At 43.8% G+C, this 21,106-nt stretch overlaps 1 protein-coding gene across 7 annotated transcripts in view; it reads left to right on the top strand.

The window, feature by feature from the left end:
• Positions 1 to 21,106, top strand: part of ABHD6 (abhydrolase domain containing 6, acylglycerol lipase) — a 100,086-nt gene that overhangs the window by 65,287 nt on the left and 13,693 nt on the right. For 3 of the 7 annotated variants that reach the window (XM_019984912.2, XM_070776431.1, XM_070776432.1), the window contains exons 2-5: positions 319 to 383; positions 8,215 to 8,367; positions 18,874 to 19,030; positions 20,409 to 20,522. In XM_019984912.2, coding sequence (XP_019840471.2) covers positions 8,249 to 8,367; positions 18,874 to 19,030; positions 20,409 to 20,522 — 390 coding nt within the window. In that variant the 5' untranslated portion in view covers positions 319 to 383; positions 8,215 to 8,248. Of the gene's footprint in view, positions 1 to 318; positions 384 to 8,214; positions 8,368 to 17,862; positions 17,945 to 18,873; positions 19,031 to 20,408; positions 20,523 to 21,106 lie in introns of those variants that run through there. The other 4 variants (XM_070776434.1, XM_070776435.1, XM_070776436.1 and 1 more) reach the window with 3 other exon arrangements.

Raw genomic sequence — 21,106 nt, 5'->3', positions numbered from 1 at the left:
CTCATTTGTGCAGCATAGTAATCACCAGCTCAGTCCCATACTTCGTTTGCATCACAGAATACTTCTTCAGCTTGCATGCCCTCCTGGTCAGGCTTTTTATCTCACATGCCCTGCGTGCCCTTTGTGCACGTTGCTTAACTGGGGGAAGTGACCTGAACCAGAGGCAACTTTAAAACCATAGGATGTTTGCACTTTGCCTTTGCAAAGGAGGAAAGGCTCCGCCTCAAGTGAGGCTGGCATTATTGCCGACTGTTAGCACTTAATTCATATTCTCTGATATGATTTAATGCTTTGTCATTTTCTTACTTGTGATTCCAGAGTCTCCTTTTCAGCTTCTGCCAGAGCCAGTAGCAGTTGGGAAAGAAGGCTGTGCTCTTTGAAGAGTGAGTATGGATTTTTCACATCATAGATTACAAAAAAAAAAAAAGGAAAGAAACAGCCCTTAATGTGATGGGACTTACTCTGTAAGCTCCCTGGCAACCTTCTGCAGGCCAGCCTGTTAGCAGGTGGGGTGTTCGCTGGTTGAGTAGGTCTGGTGGGAGTGGACTGGAACCAAAAATTTTTTGTTTCTCTTTTTCTGGCTGAGCTGGGTCTTCATTGCTGTGCACAGGCTTAATTGCTCCACAGCATGTCAAATCCTCCCAGACCAGGGATTGAATCTGTGTCCTCTGCATTGGCAGGCAGATTCTTATCCACTGTACCCACAAGGAAGTTCCACCCTGAATATTTTTAAAGCTCAAGATATGTATCCAAACCCCACCCCCCACTCCTTTCTCAGATACTGTGCAGGGAGCAGGGCTCTGAGTCTGAAGGGAGTCAGAAGACCTGGGCCTCTGGGCAGTGGGATGCTTTCCTGGGGAGTGTAACACTTGAATCAGTCCTGAAGGCAGACAGGAGTTCATCAGGTGGGCGGGACAGGAGAGCGCTTGCCCTGCACGAAGTGGGCAGCATGAGAAAGATGAGGCCTGAGGCTCTGTGGGTGCAAACAGAGGTGTGAGGCCAGGAAGTTGAGTTGGGATCATAAAGGTGATCAGCGTTTACACTAGACAAGAGGCCGCAGTCCCTGGTGTGGGCTACAAAGATTCTTCTGGCAGCTGGTAACAACTGAATGGGGTATGACAGAGCAGCCTTCACAGAAACGGGAGCAAGGAGAGATGACCCAGGCCTGGTCGGGTAGTTGAGGGAGCTGGGATCTGACTCATGAACTCTCATATCTGGTGGGAATGTTTCCTCCCTTGAGACATTCCTAGTAAATGTTAAGCCAAAGGAATTGGTTGTAAGGGGCTTTTGGGGCCATAACCCCCATAAAACTGTGCTGTGCAACACACTAGCTGTTATTCATACATGACTCTCAAGGATTTAAGGACGTGATGGACGTGACTGAAGGACTGAATTTTGAATTTTATTTACTTAATTTAAATGTAAATAGCCACATATAAGCTGCATTTTGTCTAGACTCAGATGAATTGGCTTCAGTGCTGACACCTTCTGGCCATCACATGACAGGAGTGATGAGCAAGGAAGAAGAGTGAAAGATACATCAGTCTGGGAGGCCAGACTGGTGGGGACACTGTCGGCAGAAATCAGCAAGTCAGGAGAAGGAGAGGAGATGCCCCTGAGACATTGTAGGACTTTTGCATCGTGGAGATAGCCAAGCAGGCTTTTGGAAAAGTCTGGAAGGAGGTCCTGGCCAGAAGTGTTGACTTTTTGCGTTTCCTGGTAGTAGTGGAGGGTGTAGAAATGGTGAGTTCTTCAAGGAAGACAATGAAGAGTGTATCGTGGGACTATTCAGCACTGAGAGTAAGGAGAGCATCATGGGAATATCCAGGGGAGAGAGGGAGCAGAGAATTTTAGGAACCAGGCCAGGCGTGCTCATAGCCATAGCTTGTTTATACATCAGGGCTGTCAGGGCTGCAGAGTACAGAGGAAGAGTAGGCTTAGCCAGAGTGAAGGGGAGACGAGGCCAGGAGGAGAAAGGTGAGCATCTCATGGCAATAATCCTAGGGTCATGCCACACTTTCAGTGATGGACCGGACAAGCTTAACTGCTTTCTTGGAATGTTCGGTGTGGTTTTCCTCCATAATGGAAGAGATAGATGTGACAAGGAGTGTGAACTGTTTGTGTCTCTAATTATTTTCTCTCTTCAATCCTGGGACTTCCACACAAGAGAGTCTTAGTGCCTTTATGTTTTTTTTTTTTAGCTATTGATCATTACTGATAGTTTTGAGAAACTGGTTTATCTTTACAAGAGTCTAGTTTCAGAAATTAGTGTTGGGTAGATGCAAAAATGTTTAACAGCTGGGATTTTATACTCAGATTTCAAGAGTATATTCTTTGGAAAGAATTTGCATATTGCAGAATTAAAAAAAATCATAAGCAGCACTGGTTAGTTTTTAAAAGACACCAGCAAGAATACGGTGGTAACTTGTTAACTTGTAAAGTTAGCATGTTACTTGCTCTCAGAATACTTCTGGAGAAGTACAAAGAATGTTGAAGGGGACAGTGAACTCCGTGCCTTTTGTGTAACTGATGCACAATAAATACCTGCTTAGTAAGTGCTGAGAGAAGGCAAAGAAGCAGACATACCTGCAGGACTGGACTGAAATGCAGCCCATGCCGCATACCAGTCAGGTGACCTTGGGGGCACTCGTAAACTTCTTTAGTCTTTATTCCTCCATCTTTAAGGTGGGAGAAGTGCTTCCTACTCCCAGCATTGTGGGGGATAAAATGAGAGGCTGTATATAAACCATCTACGTAGAACCTGGCATGCGACAGTCACTCAGTACATGGAGGCTATTGCTCTTCTGTCTTTGGCCACGGTGGTAGTGGCCATGGTCATTATTTTTGCTATTTTGTTGTTGTTCAATCACTCAGTCATGTTCCAGCTCTTTGGGACCCCATGGACTGCAGCACGCCAGGCTTCCCTGTCCATCACCAACTCCCGGAGCTTGCTGAAACTCATGTCCAGTGAGTCAGTGATGCCATCCAACCATGTCATCCTGTTTCAGGGGACTTCTCTTCCTGCCTTCAATCTTTCCCAGCATCAGGGTCTTTTCCAAAGAGTCAGTGCTTCGCATCTGGTGGCTAAAGTATTTTTGCTATAGTTTTAAAAAAATATTCCTCTTTTTGAAGGGACCAGGACGTTAGTGTGTCAAGTCTGATGGCCTATGAGTAGATGTCTAGGGGAAGCCAAGATTCCATGAAAATGTTTTATGTTCTGTTTGGAATTTTGCGTTATATCTTAAGATTTAACGTGTCAGTACTCAGAAGGACGGGTTTTAAAGGTCAGAGAGTATGTTAAAAGACAACTGTGACGCATTACACCTAACCTCTCACCCCAGACTAAACTTGGGAACTTGAGTCCAGATGTTTATTGGAGTCTGATTAATCTTTGTCCCTGCATTCAGAGATAAAGGCTCCAAATGCACAGCTTAGATGATACCCGGGAAAGGCCATGTGGCAGGTCCGGGTCTCTGGGTGAGAGTGTGTTACCCTCCCTCATGCCATAAAGGCGGGCTCTCCTTGCTGACGTCCCTCATTTCAGACTGTGCTGCAGAGCTGCTAAAGTCACTGTCTTTACGTGTTGGGAGCCTCACCTGATGCACCAGATATGTAAAACGGGTGCATTTTTCTTTTTCAATCTATTCAAACATTATCAAACACTCAAACATTACCAAGCACCAAGTATTAATATTTCCTAGATACTGTTTTAGGTTCCAGGGAAAATGTAACAGGCAGGAAGATTCTCCTGCTGGGCAAGCCAGATCCTAGTCTTCAGTTATCTGGCATAATTTCAGAAGTGTTTTAAGCCACCAGAGTAGGAAAAGACAGAAAAGGTGTTTTGGATGAATTTTCTCATTACTATGGATGAATGTTCTCATTATTAAATGAGGAAACCAAGGTCTCACAGTCAAAGTGTGAAAGGGCCAGCCTGAGCGCCCCGCCCCCAACCTGGGGCCTGTCCATCACTCACATCTACCCTGGCAGCCATTCATGTCACCACCAAGATGTTCACCAGATCCATGTATCACCTAGTTAGCATTTTCTTTAAATTAGTTCCTCCTTTTAAATTAATTTGCATCACTCCCATAAATTGAAAATATCCATAAAAATCAACACAAAGAAACAGTGCTATTAAATAGCTAGGTACTGTTCCCTGCAGGAGGCTCAGGGGTTAGATAGCTATTTAATAACCACCCTCATAGTTTCTCTTTGACCTAAGCAAGACAGGAAAAGAACTGAAAAAAAAAAGATGACTTTCTCAGGTTGTATGGGACTGTCACCTGGTGTCAGATAGCCTGAGTGTTCTGCTGCCTGAAGTCATCTTGCAGATGCCTGCTGTGTGGGCCTGTGCTTAGGGGCGCCCCGTGTTCTACCCCTTAGTTGATGTTCAGTCATTGGTGATTCCAGGCTCATAAGGCTTCAGTTTTTCTGTGCCCAGCTTCCCCCTTGGGCACATAGAGCTTCCTGTGAACAAACCCCAGCAGGGTAGGCAGCTGCCTTTTTTTTTGTTAATTTTTTTTTCTAGGCAGCTGCCTTTTTAAATACAAGTCCTTTGTCAGAAGAAGGATGTCATAGAGGTAGGAATAATGGCCAGACCTGTATATAGACACCTCAGAAAACATTAGTGGCTTCACTCAGGGCCTGGCTGTATTTGACCTCATCAGGGAAAGTACGCAGGAGTCTCTGTAACAAGTCCAAGACTTGCTAAATTGATGCTGCTCTGCAAAATGTCCTTAGCAAAGACTTTATTCTATCATTGAATGCAGAATGGAGCCAGATCGAACCTTCCCCCAAACTGACTGTGACGTCCGTAGCAGGCACTGATGAAGCCATGAAGTTTTTTTTTTTTTTTAATGAGGTTTCTTTTTGATGATCATGCCTTCAAGTTGGAGTTCCCATCGCCAGTGTCAGAGTCAGTGACGTAATATGGCTTTGGGCATAAAATGTTCTAATTCCTAGTCTAAAAGAACATCATGTAATTAACTTCCTGCGGCTCAGGAATCAGAATTCATGGTGACCCTCAGCATTCTTTATGTGATGAAGAAAAGTCCTCTTGAATCTGACAGCCCCCATCTTCATCAACTGTTTTGTGACCCACAGTCTTCAAACAGATCTGTAAAATTCCCTTCACTCTGCCATGAATTTGCTTACCCCTTGACAGTGAGGCCTTTTTAGCATCATAAATTGTACCCAGCATTAAATAGGTGACTCCTCTTGGGAGTTTTGTAATTATTGAAAAAGAAAATAGTCAACATCATTGGGGATGGCTGTCCCTAAAACAAACAGGATTGAACCCACGTTGTAACTTTGTTATTAATTTGTTTGTACCTTATTTGTGTCCTGTGCTATTCTAGGCACTGAGAACACCCATGTAGCATTATTCCTATCCTCAAGGAGCTCTGGTTCTAGGAAGAGAAAGAGGCCAGTGAGTGATATAAGTGGGCTGGAAAAAAGCTGTTTACAGTGACTGAGAAACGGAGGGAAGAGTTGAGTCAGAAGCACAGGCAGTGCTCGTGCCACTGAGAAGGCAGCAGCTTTCATTGCTGTAGAATCAGGGCTGTCCCCAGGTAGAGTGTGTATGGAACTGAAAGGACCATCTACAGATGCCTCTGCCTCCCCCTCTGGACTAAGGAGCTTGTTTCACCAAGCCTCTCACAAGAGACCAAACATCTAAATGGAGACATCACATCTTCGTGAAGAAATTGGGGGTGATGAATGTGGTTATTTAACAGCAAAGATGTTATAAAATCTGAGGAAAGGCCATTTGAAAAAAAAAAAAGGTCAGAGGATGTGGAGTTAGGAGCAAAGAGAGTGGGTCCAAGTCAGTAATCTGTTACTCAGCCTCTCTGTACCTTTGTTGCTTCAGCCTCTTCAGTTCAGTTCAGGTCAGTCACTCAGTCGTGTCTGGCTCTTTGCGACCCCATGAATCGCAGCACGCCAGGCCTCCATGTCTATCACCAACTCCCGGAGTTTACCCAAACTCATGTCCATCGAGTTGGTGATGCCATCCAGCCATCTCATCCTCTGTCGTCCCCTTCTCCTCCTGCCCCCAATCAGGGGGGCATCAGGGTCTTTTTCAGTGAGTCAACTCTTCGCGTGGGGTGGCCAAAGTATTGGAGTTTCAGCTTCAACATCAGTCCTTCCAGTGAACACCCAGGACCAGTTTCCCTTAGGATGGACTGGTTGGATCTCCTTGCAGTCCAAGGGACTCTCAAGAGTCTTCTGGAACATCAGAGTTCAAAAGCATCAATTCTTCGGCGCTCAGCCTTCTTCACAGTCCAACTCTCACATCCATACATGACCACTGGAAAACCATAGCCTTGACTAGATGGACCTTGGTTGGCAAAATAATGTCTCTGCTTTTGAATATGCTGTCTAGGTTGGTCATAACTTTCCTTCCAAGGAGTAAACATCTTTTAATTTCATGGCTGCAGTCACCATCTGCAGTGATTTTTAATAGTGGATAAAGCTCTCACCATGCCTGTTTGATGAGGTTGGTATACTGTGTCAAGGTTTAGCAAATTACAACCCGAAGCCTGTTTTTTACAGTAAAGTCTTACTGGGATATGGTCACACCCATTCATTTCATGTTGTATGGCTGCTGTCTCACTGCAAAGGCAGCTTGAGTAGTTATGACAGAGACCTATGACCCACAATGCTGAACTATGTATCATCTGCCCTTTGCAGAGGAAGTGGGCCGACCCCCACACTCAGTGGGCTTGAGGTCATACTGTGCCATCATGAAATCATTATATAGTTGAAGTACACATCAGTTGATAGAGGTGTATGGGGCAGAGCTCTCTGTTTCACAGGAAATATAAAGAAGACCATGATTTGCTAGATGTGTGCTTTTTCTTGAAGAAGAGTCCTTTTTATGTTAGTGAGACGCACACTTAACACAAGTGACGGAGTCCTCAGGTGACAAAGGGCCACACCTGACCAACAGATCCTAGCAGGCGTTGTCTTCTCTACTGGGGAGGATGATGGAACTTGAAATACTTTTTAAATTCTATGGAAAATAAACCGTGTTGTTCATGAGACAGAACTGGGTGGGGGCCTCTAATTGAGAGGTAACTTCCAGAGCCCTTGGAAATGGGTAAGGCCCCAGTCTGGGTGCTGGGGATACAGTCCCTGCCCTCCTAGGGCTCCCATTCTAGCCTGCACATGTGTCCTCCAAGTCTTTGGGAGGACATCAGAAAGTGCATTGGAAGCTCGGATGTTGACGTGTTCCCTCCTAAATTTTTATTGTGTTACTTATTTTTGAATAGCCCATATATGAATAGGGCTTCCCTGGTGGCTCAGACAGTAAAAAATCTGCATGCAATGCAGGAGACTGAGGTTTGATCCCTGGGTTTTGGGAAGATCCCCTGGAGAAAGTATTGGCACCCCACTCCAGTAATCTTGAAGATTCCCATGGGCAGAGGAGCTTGGCGGGCACAGTCCATGGGGTCACAAAGAGTCAGACACAACTGAGCAACTAACACTTCATTTCATGCATGTACATGATAAATAACCAAAAGATTTTAAAAGGTAGACTGTGAAAAGCAAGTTTTCCTCTGTCCCTGACTCCCAGCTACCTGATTGCCCACTTCAGATGCAATTGCTATTACTGGTTTCATGTATACCTTCCAGTGATATTCTGTATATAGATAGGCATTCATATGCACGTGTTCTTTCTTTCTCTCTTTCTCTGTCTTTCAGGTCTTCTATCCTCTAATTTTTATTTTTTAAAAATTGCAGACCTAATAGGAAAGTTGAAGGTTACAGTTGGTTTCACCAGTACGTTTCACCACCTTCACTTTATTTCTCCCTTCTCTACACACACACATGTGCACAAACACATATATACATTTTTTCTTCCTCAACTTTTAAAAGTGAGTAGCAGATATTACTATAGTTTAGCCCTTAATATTTACTTCAGCAAATGCTATGAACAAGGATGTTTTCTTACGTATAAACATAACCACTACTTCATCACTGCAGTCACTGATCTAATAATATTGTCTAATAACCAGTCCTTACTCAAATTTCACCAGTTGTTCTTAAAATTTCCTTTATAGCTTAAAAAAATATCATCTCAAGGATTCCTCATTACCTACACTTTTTTCCTCCTGATCCTTCTCTTCATTCTGGGTTGTTCACTTCTCACTTCCACTTTGCTTCTTCACCTTGTCTCTTGAGACAGAGTTTCAGTGCTGTCTGTCTTTTCAGCCCCTCTAGGTATAAGCCAGACCTAAAGAGCAGGATGGATCTTGACGTGGTTAACATGTTTGTGATTGCGGGCGGGACGCTGGCCCTTCCGATCCTGGCATTCGTAGCCTCTTTTCTCCTGTGGCCTTCAGCCCTGATAAGAATCTATTACTGGTAAGTTCATTTTACAGTTCAGAATTTTCAAGGGCATCATGATCATACCGCTTTCTTTGCTTTGTGGTTGTGGCTGTTCGACATTTATCATGAAATATTCCAGACGGGGGGGGGGGCTTCCCAGGTGGCGCTAGTGGTAAGGACCCTCCCTGCCAGTGCAGGAGACATAAGAGACATGGGTTTGACTCCTGGGTTGGAAAGATCCCCTGGAGGAGAAAATGGCAACCTACTCCAGTATTCTTGCCTGGAAAATCCCATAGACAGAGGAGCCTGACGGGCCACAATCTATGGGGGTCGCAGAGTCAGAGATGACCGAGTGACTGAGCACTCATTTCAGACTTACAGAAAAGTTGAAAGGTGTCCTTTTTGTCCTTGGGAATGTTGGGAATGTTCCTGAAGAATTGGTACTGGTAGCTTCTCCCCAGGTAAATTCTTCCAGGTTTCCAATGGTGTCTTTGCTCAGGAGACCACTCTCTCTCCCAAAATCACTGATTCTGCGTGCATTCGTAGGAAAGGCATTTGGTTTTTCTTGGTCATTGGATTCTGATCCAGTGATGTTTTGACAGGTATGGTGATAATCACTGAAAAATGAGTTAGAAACACCAGAATCATGGACATGGCATGGATAGGACAGAATGTTTTTTGATTTGTCTAAAAGTGTTCATTAGTAAAGTGACAGGAAAAAAAGTTTCCAAAACTTCTGTCATTCTTAAATCATTCTCATGCTTCTTTCCTTGTTAGCACACCACCTCTAGTTTTCTTTTGTGTTTTCTTTAGAGTAAATGACTTTAAAACAAAATCTTACATTAATTTCTGAGTGACATAAATATCACTACCTTTAGTGGAAAGCTTGCCATCCTTGCCACAAACAATAAATTAATATAAAAAGTAAAAATGAGCACAATGCTTTACACTCTGTTCATGAATTCTAGTCTAGATACCATTGCCTGCCAAGGATTGACTCCTTTCTCTTTGTTACAAAAGCTGAGAGGTGTGAGAGTTGCAGAGCTTTTCTCCTTTGATGAAAGCAGGTTTATGGTTGAAAAGAGAGAGGATTTCTCATGATGTACTTCAGTAACTTTTCATACCGCAGTCCATTTACCAGAGAAAATCACCCCTCACACGCGCATGAATTTATCCCATGAAGGCGGAAGTACTGAAATCAACCTGGTTCGTCTCTGTGCCGTAGGGAAGCACACTGAGATTTAACCAGGACTTCTGGAACATAGGACTGCCTTCTGAGCCCCACAAGGAAGAGTGCAGGGAAACTGTGCTTGTGCTCTTTATCCACCCTCCCTTCTGGCTCCCTTTTGTTTCATTAGAGTGTGGAATTTTCCGCCTGCCAGCCAGGCTCTGATCCTTGAAAAGAAGCTAATTGAACAGAAGGGAGCTTTCATCTTTCACTCTCTCTTGTGGGGAGGTGATGACCCCTTTAGTGGGTCACCCAACACCCACCTCTGTGTTGGTGAAGCTAAGACTCTGGCTGCTTAGAGGCCACTGCCTTGCAGCACTCCAGCACAGCAGGAGTGCTGTGGGGTCAAGACGCCTATGGGACCCCTGATGGGAAGAGACCAGAGTGGTGTGCCCCACTCAGTCCTGCAGAGGCACTGTGGACCTGCACACACAAATTCCATGTTTCTTAAGTCAAAGTGAAGCAGAGGGGGCAGCTCCACGATGTGTCCCATAACCTTGGATGTGGCTGCAAACAGAGGTGTGATTGTTCCACCCAAAGGCTGTTTCTACCAACCACGTGTGGAAACCAGCCTCTGTGCTGCACAGTCCCCCACCCCCAAGTTCCTCAGGCCATCATGGAGAAAGCTTTAGGACTGTTAGAATAATTTTGATGCTTGATTTTTCAAGAGAAAATTAATGTCATTGCAAATAATTGACTTTTTTGAGTTAAAACTAATGTGGTTTAGACTTCACATTTTAAAGCATACATTTAATTGGTTTTAACATATTCACAGTATTGTGAATTACCACCATCTAATTGAGAATATTCTCATCTCCCCTCAAAAGAACCCCTATACCTGTTAACAGGTACTCCCTGTTTTCTCTCTTCATCCCCGGGCAACTAGTAATCTGTCTCTTTGGATTTTCCTGTTGGTGACATTTTTGTGTCTGGCTTCTTGCACTTTTCAAGGCTCACCTGTGCTGCAGCATGTATCTGTACTTCATTCATTGTGATGACTGAATAGTGGTCCATGGTATGGTTTATACCACATGTGATTCATTCAAATGGACATTTGTGTTGGTTCCACTTTTTGGCTATTATGAAGAATGCCTCATCGCATAGAATTCACTTTTATTAACAAGTGAAGTTCAGTGAAGTGGAAGTCACTCAGTCGTGTCTGACTCTTTGTGACCCCATGGACTATACAGTCCATGGAACTCTCCAGGCCAGAATACTGGAGTGGGTAGCCTTTCCCTTCTCCAGGGGATCTTCCCAACCCAGGGATCAAACCCAGGTCTCCTGCATTGCAGGCAGATTCTATTAACAAGTAATACCAGCAAAATTCAGAGAGGCCCCACAGAGAACACTCAGCCCTTTATTTCACCCCACAGACGCATGTGACTGTAAATCCTGCCCCGGCCTGTCACTCTGCTCAGAGCTGTAGCTGGAGGATGAACACAATGCTCTTTATTTCATGAACTCGGCCACACAGGCCAAGAAGCAACCCCAGTTGGCTGTTGGATGGAAATCCTGGAAATCCTTGCGGATTATGCCGGGTAGTGTTGTGGCATGGGGGCTGTGATTATAGTATTAGAACCCATAATACCACTGCAGAGAGCTGCCCAAAGTCCTGTGAGCGGCTCCCCCCACCCCACCGAGACGCACAGCCTGTTTCCTTCAAATCACCTCACCGTGAGTGACGCTGACACAGTGGTTGTCATAGGATGAGCAGCTTTATGTCAGTCCCCATGTCCCTTAACCACAGCTACTCCTCCAAAGGCCTTCAGTCACTCAGCTGCCCGTCACCACCGCCTGTAGGTTCCCCCTGCAGACTTGGCTTAGTTTAGTTAATTTTCAGGATCGCAACATGAACAGGAACAGCAGGCAGCACGGGTAACTGCTGTTGCCGCTGCTTAGTCACTCAGTTGTGTCCAAGTCTTTGTGACCCCCTGGACTGTAGCCGCCAGGCTCCTCTGTGCGTGTGATTCTCCAGGCAAGAATACTGCAGTGGGTTGCCATGCCCTCCTCCAGGGAATCTTCCCCACCCGTGGATCGAACACACGTCTCCTGTGGCTCCTTCATTGCAGGTGGACTCTTTACCGCTGAGCCACCAGAGGAGCCCACAGAGGTAGCTGGGCATCCCAGAGACACCGAGCCTCCCTGCTGAGTGAGCACGCAGGTGTGAGGAGGGCCTCTCAGGTTCCCTCTGTCCCCGGACTTCCCTGTGGGTCTCCTGAGCTCCTCAGGGCTCAGCAGCAGTGTCCCCAGTGGGCCACAGCCAGTCTTGGCAACAGCCCTCTCTGGGTCTAAGTGTCCCTGGAGTGTGGCCGGCACAGTCCCACAGTGGTGGGGACTGTGGTTGCTCCTGCAGGAGGCACCATGTGCTTGGCCAAGAGAGTCCACAGAGAGCCATGCTGAGGATGCCATTGCCACTGTGGGTGACATCAGGGGCCACTCTGGTTTTCATTGTATAAGCTGTCAGTACTGTTCACAGGATGAAAAAAACTGACATTTTAAAAGATTTTTGTTTTCCCAAAGAAACTCAGTTGTGCAATCAAGAAATCATATAAGTAAGAAAGAAGCAGATAAGAATTAGAAAAAAAGAAATAAACTGATGTTTCAGATGGTTTGATTGTGTACATAGAAAGTCTGGAATAATAATGATATCTGTCGATTATTTATTAGAATTAAAAAGTGAATTTGGCAAGATTGCTAAATACAAGATAAGTTAGCAGGGACTTCCCTGGCAGTCCAGTGGTTAAGACTCTGTGCTTCCACTGCAGAGGACATGGGTTCATGGTCTGGGAACTAAAATTCCACATGCTACACAGTGGAATTAAAAATAAATAAATTTAAAAATGAATAAATAAATAAAGATAGTTCAGGAATGTTGGCTTGAGATAAAGAAAGTCCAAAACCTTGCATTAGTCAACATGGCAATGTATTAAAAAAAAAATCAGTTTTATTCTTATTTTATAGCAACAAACAAAAAGAACATTTAAAGTCTTTTACTGATACCATTTACCATAAGGAAAGAAATAGTGCTATCTTTTACAACATGAATGATCCTTACAAACATAATATCAAGTGGAAGTAGTCAAATACAAATAAGAACTTACTGTATGATAAAGTCCTACACATGTAAAACCCTCTTGTTTGAAGGGGAGCCAGTGGTCACCTTTAGGAGGTAAAGCATCTGTGATGCTACTCGTAGTCTAGACCCTGATCTGGGTGGCAGGTGGTGGGCTCATTCCCTCTGTGCAGATTCATCGGGCTGTACACTTATAATATGTGTGCCTTTCTATATTCTTTATACTTCCGTGGAAAGTTACTCTAAAAAACAAAAGTGAAGGATGTAGAGCAATTGGGTCCCTCGTATTTTGCTAGTGGGAATGTGAAATGATGCAGGCATTTTGGAATACAATCTGGGAATTCCTCAAAAGGTTAAAAAAGGTTAAAAAAAAAAAAAAAAGCTGCTATATGACCCAGAAATTCTACTCTTAGGTGAAATGAGAACACTCAAGAGAACAGAAAACATATATCCACAGGAAAACTGGTATATGTATGTTCATAGTGGCATTATCCCTACGAGCTGAGAGGTGGAAACAACTCAAATGTCCATCAACAGATAAGTGGATAAACAAATGTGACCTATCCATACAATGGAATATTATTTAGCCTGAGAAAGGAATGAAATACTTTTGATTTCTCCATCAAATATGAATGAGAGTCTTGGTGGGTAGAGTATTCGTGGTTGTATGTTCTTCCCTTTGGTCATTTTAAATATATCACACGATTCCCTTCTGGCTTGTAGAGTTTCTGTTGAGAAATGAAAAACTTTCCAGAAAAGCAATAGTTAAGAGAATTCAGCGCCACCAAACCAGCTTTATTAAAAATGCTAAAGGAACTTCTCTAGGCAGGAAACATAAGAGAAGGAAAAGACCTACACAAAATAAACCCAGAACAATTAAGAAAATGGTAATAGGATCATATGCATTGATAATTACCTTATCGGTTCAGTTTAGTTCAGTCGTTCAGTCGTGTCTGACTCTTTGCGACTCCATGAACCACAGCATGCCAGGCCTCCCTGTCCATCACCAACTCCTGGAGCCTACCCAAACTCATGTCCTTTGAGTCGGTGATGCCATCCAACCATCTCATCCTCTGTCGTCCCCTTCTCCTCCTGCCCTCAATCTTTCCCAGCATCAGGGTCTTTTCAAATGAATCAGCTCTTTGCATCAGGTGGCCAAAGTATTGGTGTTTCAGCTTCCGCATCAGTCCTTCCAATGAACACCCAGGACTGATCTCCTTTAGGATGGACTGGTTGGATCTCCTTGCAGTCCAAGGGACTCTCAAGAGTCGTCTCCAACACCACAGTTCAAAAGCATCAATTTTTTGGTGCTCAGCTTTCTTTATAGTCCAACTCTCACATCCATACATGACTACTGGGAAAACCATGGCCTTGACTAGATGGACCTTTGTTGGCAAAGTAATGTCTCTGCTTTTGAATATGCTGTCTAGGTTGGTCATAACTTTCCTTCCAAGGAGTAAGCTTATATGTAAACACATTAAATGTACCAAGTACAAGATGTGGACTGGCTGGGCAGGTGAAAACCTGTGTACATATGCACTTCTACTTAACACATCACTCTACTTAACCCCCCAAATTGTATGTATGTATTTTATATAGTTAGGTTAACCATGTTTCCATTATGGCTTGCAACTGTAATTATCTTTTATTTTTTGTCTGGCTATTGACTGTGAAAACTGAGCATCTTTTACTATTGTGGATATATAACTGTTATTTGCTTAATCCTATTGTATCATGATGGGTCAACCGAAAATGACAGAATTCTGTATCACTTACTACCATTTAATAGAAAATCCTGTAATCATTTTTTAAAATCCAAAAAAAAGGAAAAAAGGAATGAAGTACTGATACATTCTATAATGAATGAACTTGAAAACATGTTAAGTAAAATGTATCAGACACAAAAGGCCACATATTGAATAGACCCACTTATAGAAAATGTGTAGAATCCATAGAGACTTGAAGTGAACTAGTGGATGCCAGGAGGTGCAAGGGGAGGGAGATGGGAAGTGAGTGATAATGGGTATGGATTTCTTTCTCTTTTTTATTGTGGTAAAATATACACAATACAAAATTTACCTTTTTAACTGTTTTTTAAGTGGGTAGTTGAGTTTCTTTTTGATGGAAATGTTCCAGGATTAATGGTGATGGTTGTATAACTTTATGAACACTAAAAACTCATCAGTTGTACTATTTAAAAGGGTGAATTTTAGGGTATATAAACTGCATTTCTATAAAAAGAAATGAATATTCAACATCCTTATTATTAGGGAACATGCAAATCAAAACCTCAGTGATATACTATACACACATTAGGATAGGTGTTAGTTTTTAAAAAAATGAAAAATAGCAAGTTTTGGTGAGTATGTAGAGAAGTTGGAACCCTTGCACTTTGCTGGTAGAAATGTAAAGGGGTATAACTACCATGCAAAAGTTTAGGGGTTCCTCAGAAAGTTTAACACAGAATTACTCTGTGTGCTTGTGTGCACGTGTGTGCACTCAGTCATGTCCAATTGTTTGAGACCTCATGGACTGCAGCCCGCCAGGCTTCTCTGTCCTTGGGATTTCCCAGGCAAGAATACTGGACAGGGTTGCCATTTCCTCCTCTAGGAGATGTTCCCAACCCAGGGATCGAACCTGCATCTCCTGGCTTGCAGGCAGATTCTCCGACACCGCTGAGCCACTGGGGGAGCACCATTAGGATTACTATATGATCCAACTCTTCTACTTCTGGGTATATACATCAAAGTATTGAAAGCAAGGACTCAAACAGATCCTTATTTACCAATGTACATAGCAGTGTTATTCATAATTGCCAACAGAATGGAAATAATTCAAATGTCCATCAACCCATGAATGATAAACAAAATGTGGTATATACATACAATGGGATATTATTCAACCTTACAAAGGAAAAAAATTCTGATGTAGTGTAGAAAATGGATGAACTTTGAAAGCATTATGCTAAGTGGAATAATCCAATCACCAAAGAACAGATACTGTATGATTCCACTTATATGGCTGTCATATGTGTTACAAAATTTTCCACGTTTCTCCCTTGAATTTTGGCAAATGATATATTTGAAGGACAGAATCTTTTTTATATAATACTGAAACTGCCATTTATTGGCTACTTCCTGTGTGTTGGGCTGTGTGTTGAACAAAACTGTAAATGGCTTATCTCATTAAAAAAATTTTTTTTTTGGATTATCTCTTTTAGTCTTAACTGTATCCTCAGTAGAATGCAATAGTTTTCCATATTGTAGATGAGGAAATTGAGTTTCATGATCATATAGCCAAAAAATGAATGAACTGGGATGTAAATGAGTGAACAAATTCATGTTACCATGTCATGACTTAGAACTTTGAAATATGCATATTTTGTCATAAATAGAGCTGTTAAGCTAGCCAATTTTATTGTATCTTTAATGTTTTGAATAGAGAATATATTCATTGAAAAAGTACTAGAAAGAACATGATAAGTCTCCCTCCCACCATTGTTCCTTCTCCATCTACCTTCTTCTCAAAAGTACTTCATACCTCTGCTCCAGATACTCATATTAATAGCATCTTGTATATGATCCCATGCTTTTTGTATGCAAGTACAAGTAAATATAAATATTTATCTTCCTCTCCCTCTCCCCTTTTTTTTATACAAAGGGGATAAAGTTGATCCACTTAGGCTATTTGCTATTGCATGTCTTGGCTACCTCTTTGGTACAAAGTGTACCACAAAGTCAATCTCTGATTGAATTAATTATCTTCCATCTTGGAGGGATTCTTCATGCAGAGTGTTCAATTTGTTTAGATGGTAATTTCATATTGAAATCATTTTCAGGCCAAACTCCAGCACTGCCAAGTCTTATGTAACCAACAGAAGCTGAGCTTTCAACCAACTGCCATATGTTGTAAGGAGTAAAACCAGAGAACAGATAAGATAATTCTTAAGAAACAAGTTCTTACTCCCAAAGTCTGTAGGAAAAATATATTTGGAGTGGACGGCAGAGGAGGGCATATGACTTATATTGAGCTTATGTACCATAGTGGTAATGTCTCTGCAAAATCAAATGTGTATTACCATAAATTCTGCATCACAATTAAAATCCACACTATTTTGTGGTTTAATTTTTTGTCAGTTAAAATCCAATTCTTGAGAACAATCAGCTTCTTTGAAACCACAGTATCACTAAGTATGAGAAAGGTTCTGTTTGGCCAGCCCTGGTCTGTAAGTGATTCCCTGGACCCAGGAAAGGGACCAGGTTTGCAGAGCCCTGAAGACAAGGGATAACACCCCAAAATATGGCCTCATTTCCACTCCATGTTCATTGGCCAGGCAACCATCAAAAGCAAAGGCCACATCTCCCAATTCCTGGCAAACAAATACTGTATCACCTTATAAACTGATTGCTTCTCTGAGGTGCCCTCAGCTGTATTTGTGGAAAAACTTGAAGAGCAAGCTGAGGAACAGCTGTCCTTCTATGAGACTGAAGAGGTGCCCTGCAGGAATCTGGATGTTGTGATAGAGATAATTGTTCAGGCAGAGGAAGCCGACGCTGAGATTACTAGGAAGCTGGAGAAACAGGAGAAGAAATGCTTGAAGAAGAAAAAGAAAGGCTGGTTGCAGTTCCCTTCACATCTTTGGAAAACTACAGCAGTGCTCAGGAGGAGTGCCAGGAGACGAGTGCAAGACCGAAAAGAAGAAAGTGGAAGCCTCAGGAGGCCCATCGGGAGGATAGAATGGAAGAGTCATCTGTATCTTTCTCCAAACCCAAGAAAAAGAAATCCTCTTCCAAGGAGGAGCTGGTTAGTAGTGATCTTAAAGAGACAGCTGGCGGTGGAAGTCTTCCCAGAGGAAGATATCTTTCCCAATAGAGGAACCAGTTAGTGACCGTGAAGAGTCAGGAAACAAGAGTGTCCCCAAGAAAAAGGGGGAGATTCTCCCCCAGGGAGGAACTGTAACCAGTGGACCTGAAGAGGTTGCTGCCAGCAAGAGCATCAGCTCCCAGGGATGAGAAAGTTCCTAAAAGCTGTCCCAGGAAGACTAGAATGGATGTTTCACTGACAGATCAGGCCCGTGGAGATGTCTCACAACCCATCCCCTGTGTCCCAGTGAAAACAAACTTCCAAGAATAGATAAATAAATAAGGCTAAGACTCAAATGCAGAGATTTTGTTGGTTGAAACCAGCTTGCTCAGATAGAATCACAAACAGGCAAATGTGTTTCTCACAGAGAGGCAGTCACTGGAATCATTCAAGACAACAGCTGTGAGGTGTGTGGAGTCCTGAGACAACAAGGAATTCAGACATCGCCGGTCAGTCTCCAGTTGTCCTCTCTTCCCATGCAGGGATGTGTGGGCGTGGAGTAACCTCTCCACCAGCAATGGCAGCCTTGACGACAGAGTCTGATTCCTCATCTCCACAAATAAACAGCGAGTTGCAGGTGATAGGAGGGAACACACTTTATCTTTAAGTCTTTTGATGCATTTCCTGCCAGTTAAAGTGCCTCTGTGGTAAGGTCTTCCAGGTCAGCTGCACTGCGCCCTGTGGCACTCAGGCCCACGAGTCCACGGCTGCTCGGCCCAGATTTTAGGCTTCGGTGAACATGGCCCACCAGGAGCTGCCAGCCAGCTCTCTGAAGGGGAGGCCACCCTTGTCTTGGCCTCTCCAGAGTCCTCCCCAGGCTTACCACCAGCCGTTTTGAATTCTCCTGAAACTCAGCTGAGCAAGGCACATACCCGTGAGGTCCCACAGCCTTCTTTGCCCTGCGATTCAAACTACTAGAAATATGTATTAACAGAGGATTATTGTGTATCATGCTTTTTTTTTTTTTTTTAGTTCTACCAGTTTATTGCTACCAACCCGTCACCCTCCACCCTCATGCACACATGCTCAGTCATGTAATCCCATGGACTGCAGCCTGCCAGGCTCCTCTGTCCATGGACTTTTCCAGGCAAGAATACTGGAGTGGGTTGCCATTTCCTTCTCCATGTGTCATGCTTCTTAAGAAAACGCCCCCTTTTCCCTTCCTGATAGCGTGCTTAGGAATATTTATACCAGAATATTCATGTAAGGTACTTTCTGGAATGGCCTGACTTAGTGGTCCTCGAGGGTGACTGTGTAGAGGACGAGGGCTGGGAGAATCATTGCTCTTAATTCGAAGTAAAGCTGTACAGAGTCCGCCTCCCGAAGCTGCTTCTCTGGCGCTCGCTGACTTTGATTTTGCCTGTATTTCCGTCCCCAGGTACTGGCGGAGGACGCTGGGCATGCAGGTCCGCTATGTGCGCCACGAAGACTATCAGTTCTGCTACTCCTTCCGTGGCAGGCCTGGCCACAAACCTTCCATCCTCATGCTCCACGGGTTCTCTGCCCACAAGGACATGTGGCTCAGCATGGTCAAGGTGGGGTGCCAGAGCCTTCCCTCCTCAGAGGGTGTCACTCAGCAAAAAAAAAGAAGAGAGGGGGTTCTACTTAAATATGATGTCATCAGCAGTGGTAGAGAGCAGAGGGAACCCGGTATAATGGCTCAAAGCACCCTAAACTAGTGTAGCATATTATTCAGATCCTTTTTCAGACAGAACTTACTGAGCTGAATGTTGTTTATAAAATCAGTGCCTCACCAATGATTTCACCTTATGACTATTTCTTTGGAAAGTTTCTGATACTCTGCTTCATATTTGGACTGTCATGACTATCAAAGGCCAGGTTTTGAAAAGTCATTTCTGTATATTCCAAGATTCCCCTCTTCTTCCCTTCTCTGCTTCTCCTTCTCTCTCCCTGTCTCCTCCTCCTCTCTTCCTTCCATTTCTGCTTTCTCTTTTCCTTAGCCCTTTAGAGAGCAGTCTTGATCTGACAGCTTTCTGGGATGGTTTCTCAAATCACTCATTTCTCTCCTGGTTTATTTGGTTGTGTCAGTTTGCTTTAGTTGGTAAAAGTGAACAGCTGGTGAAGATGGGGGCTGGGAGAGGTCTGGCAGAGAAGGACCCCAGGCTCCCACCTCAAGCAGTACCTGACTAATCCCAAGCATGCTCTCCATTAGGACGAAAAGGCTCACACATCCCCTAGTTTCTTATTTCCAAAGTTCAGTATCAGGACAGTCATCGTGCTTTAATGAACCTCTGACTTCCTCTTCATCTTTCATATAACTGGTTAGTTGTTTATTGATAGCTGATCTATCTCAAATTCCTGGTTAAATGTGGCATATATTTAAATGGAAGAAGGTGTTTAGGATAAAAATACCTAGGGAATTAGATCGTAATGTAAAAAAAAAAAACAAAAAAAAAAAGAGTTGAGACCAGAACTAGGGTGATCAGACATGGTTCTTAGGAGAAGTGTTGCTCCTGTGGGCTCTGAAACTGGCTGGGGCTCTGGGAGAACAGAATCACCCAGTGTATTAATAGTGGCAAGTTGGTGGCTGCAAGACTGGGATAAGCATAGAGAGGATGAGGGAAAGGAGAAGGAGGCAGGGCCTGCCAGCTGGTGTCAGGAAAGAGCAAAGGACACAAGCTGCTCCCCGACCTCTGCTCTCCCCTTTCCAGTCATCCCGAGGCCTCTCCCATTGTGTATTAGACTGTGGGGGCTTCTGCTGTCTGTAAGGCTCCTGGCAGTGTTTATTCATGTCAGATGTTACTAGGGGAAGACACGGGGCGGTTTAGGTTCCTCCCTCCCCAGCGGGGAGGCTGTCCAGGTCACTTGGTAAGTGGGGGGAACCTCCCCAGAAACATGGGCGGACATGCTCCGCACACCACATTCTGACTCTTTGGTCATGTGTGTCCCCAGTTCCTCCCGAAGAACCTGCACCTGGTCTGCGTGGACATGCCAGGGCATGAGGGCACCACTCGGTCCTCACTGGATGACCTGTCCATAGATGGGCAAGTCAAGAGGATACACCAGGTAAGCAGAGAGGCTCCACCAAAAAACTGCCCAGGTGGGTCTTGGCCACCGTTGCATCCCCAAGTCTGAAGAACAGTCAACGTGGGTTCCGTTTTGACTCATAATTGCAAACAAAATGGCAGCAGCCCAGGGTATCCCCGGTCAGCCATAGAGGGCCAGGGCTTATTGCTGACTTCTTTCAACCTATTATAACTGTTTCTGGAGAAATACAGTCTCATTTTCTCAACTCTTCAAAAAGGGAGTTTAGAATTCCTCAAGACCGTTTATTTTTTTAGAGTGTATTTTTTTGGTTACCAGCTGCTTGATGATGGTAACAGCATGTCTGCCTGGTTGTGGAGGATGGGGAGGGTGATCTTTTCATTTTGTTCTGATTTAGTATCTTTCTTCAGCCCTGTCTGACTGAGCTTTCAAAGTCATGGGGCTCATGAACCATTTCAAAATTTAATGGTTCATACTCTTCAGGTTGACATTAAATATTTTCTCCATTCAAGGATGTTTATTTAATGTCTGCCCCTCTCCTCTCTTTAAACTGTGTATTACTTGGAAGCAAGGAACCTTGTTTCTTTGACTTTTGCTGTATCCTG

This window comes from Bos indicus, chromosome 22, assembly GCF_029378745.1.
Source record: "Bos indicus isolate NIAB-ARS_2022 breed Sahiwal x Tharparkar chromosome 22, NIAB-ARS_B.indTharparkar_mat_pri_1.0, whole genome shotgun sequence".
Classification (NCBI taxonomy): domain Eukaryota; kingdom Metazoa; phylum Chordata; class Mammalia; order Artiodactyla; family Bovidae; genus Bos; species Bos indicus.
The sequence above is the reverse complement of the archived record's forward strand: the minus strand, read 5'-3'. Positions and strand labels throughout refer to the sequence as shown.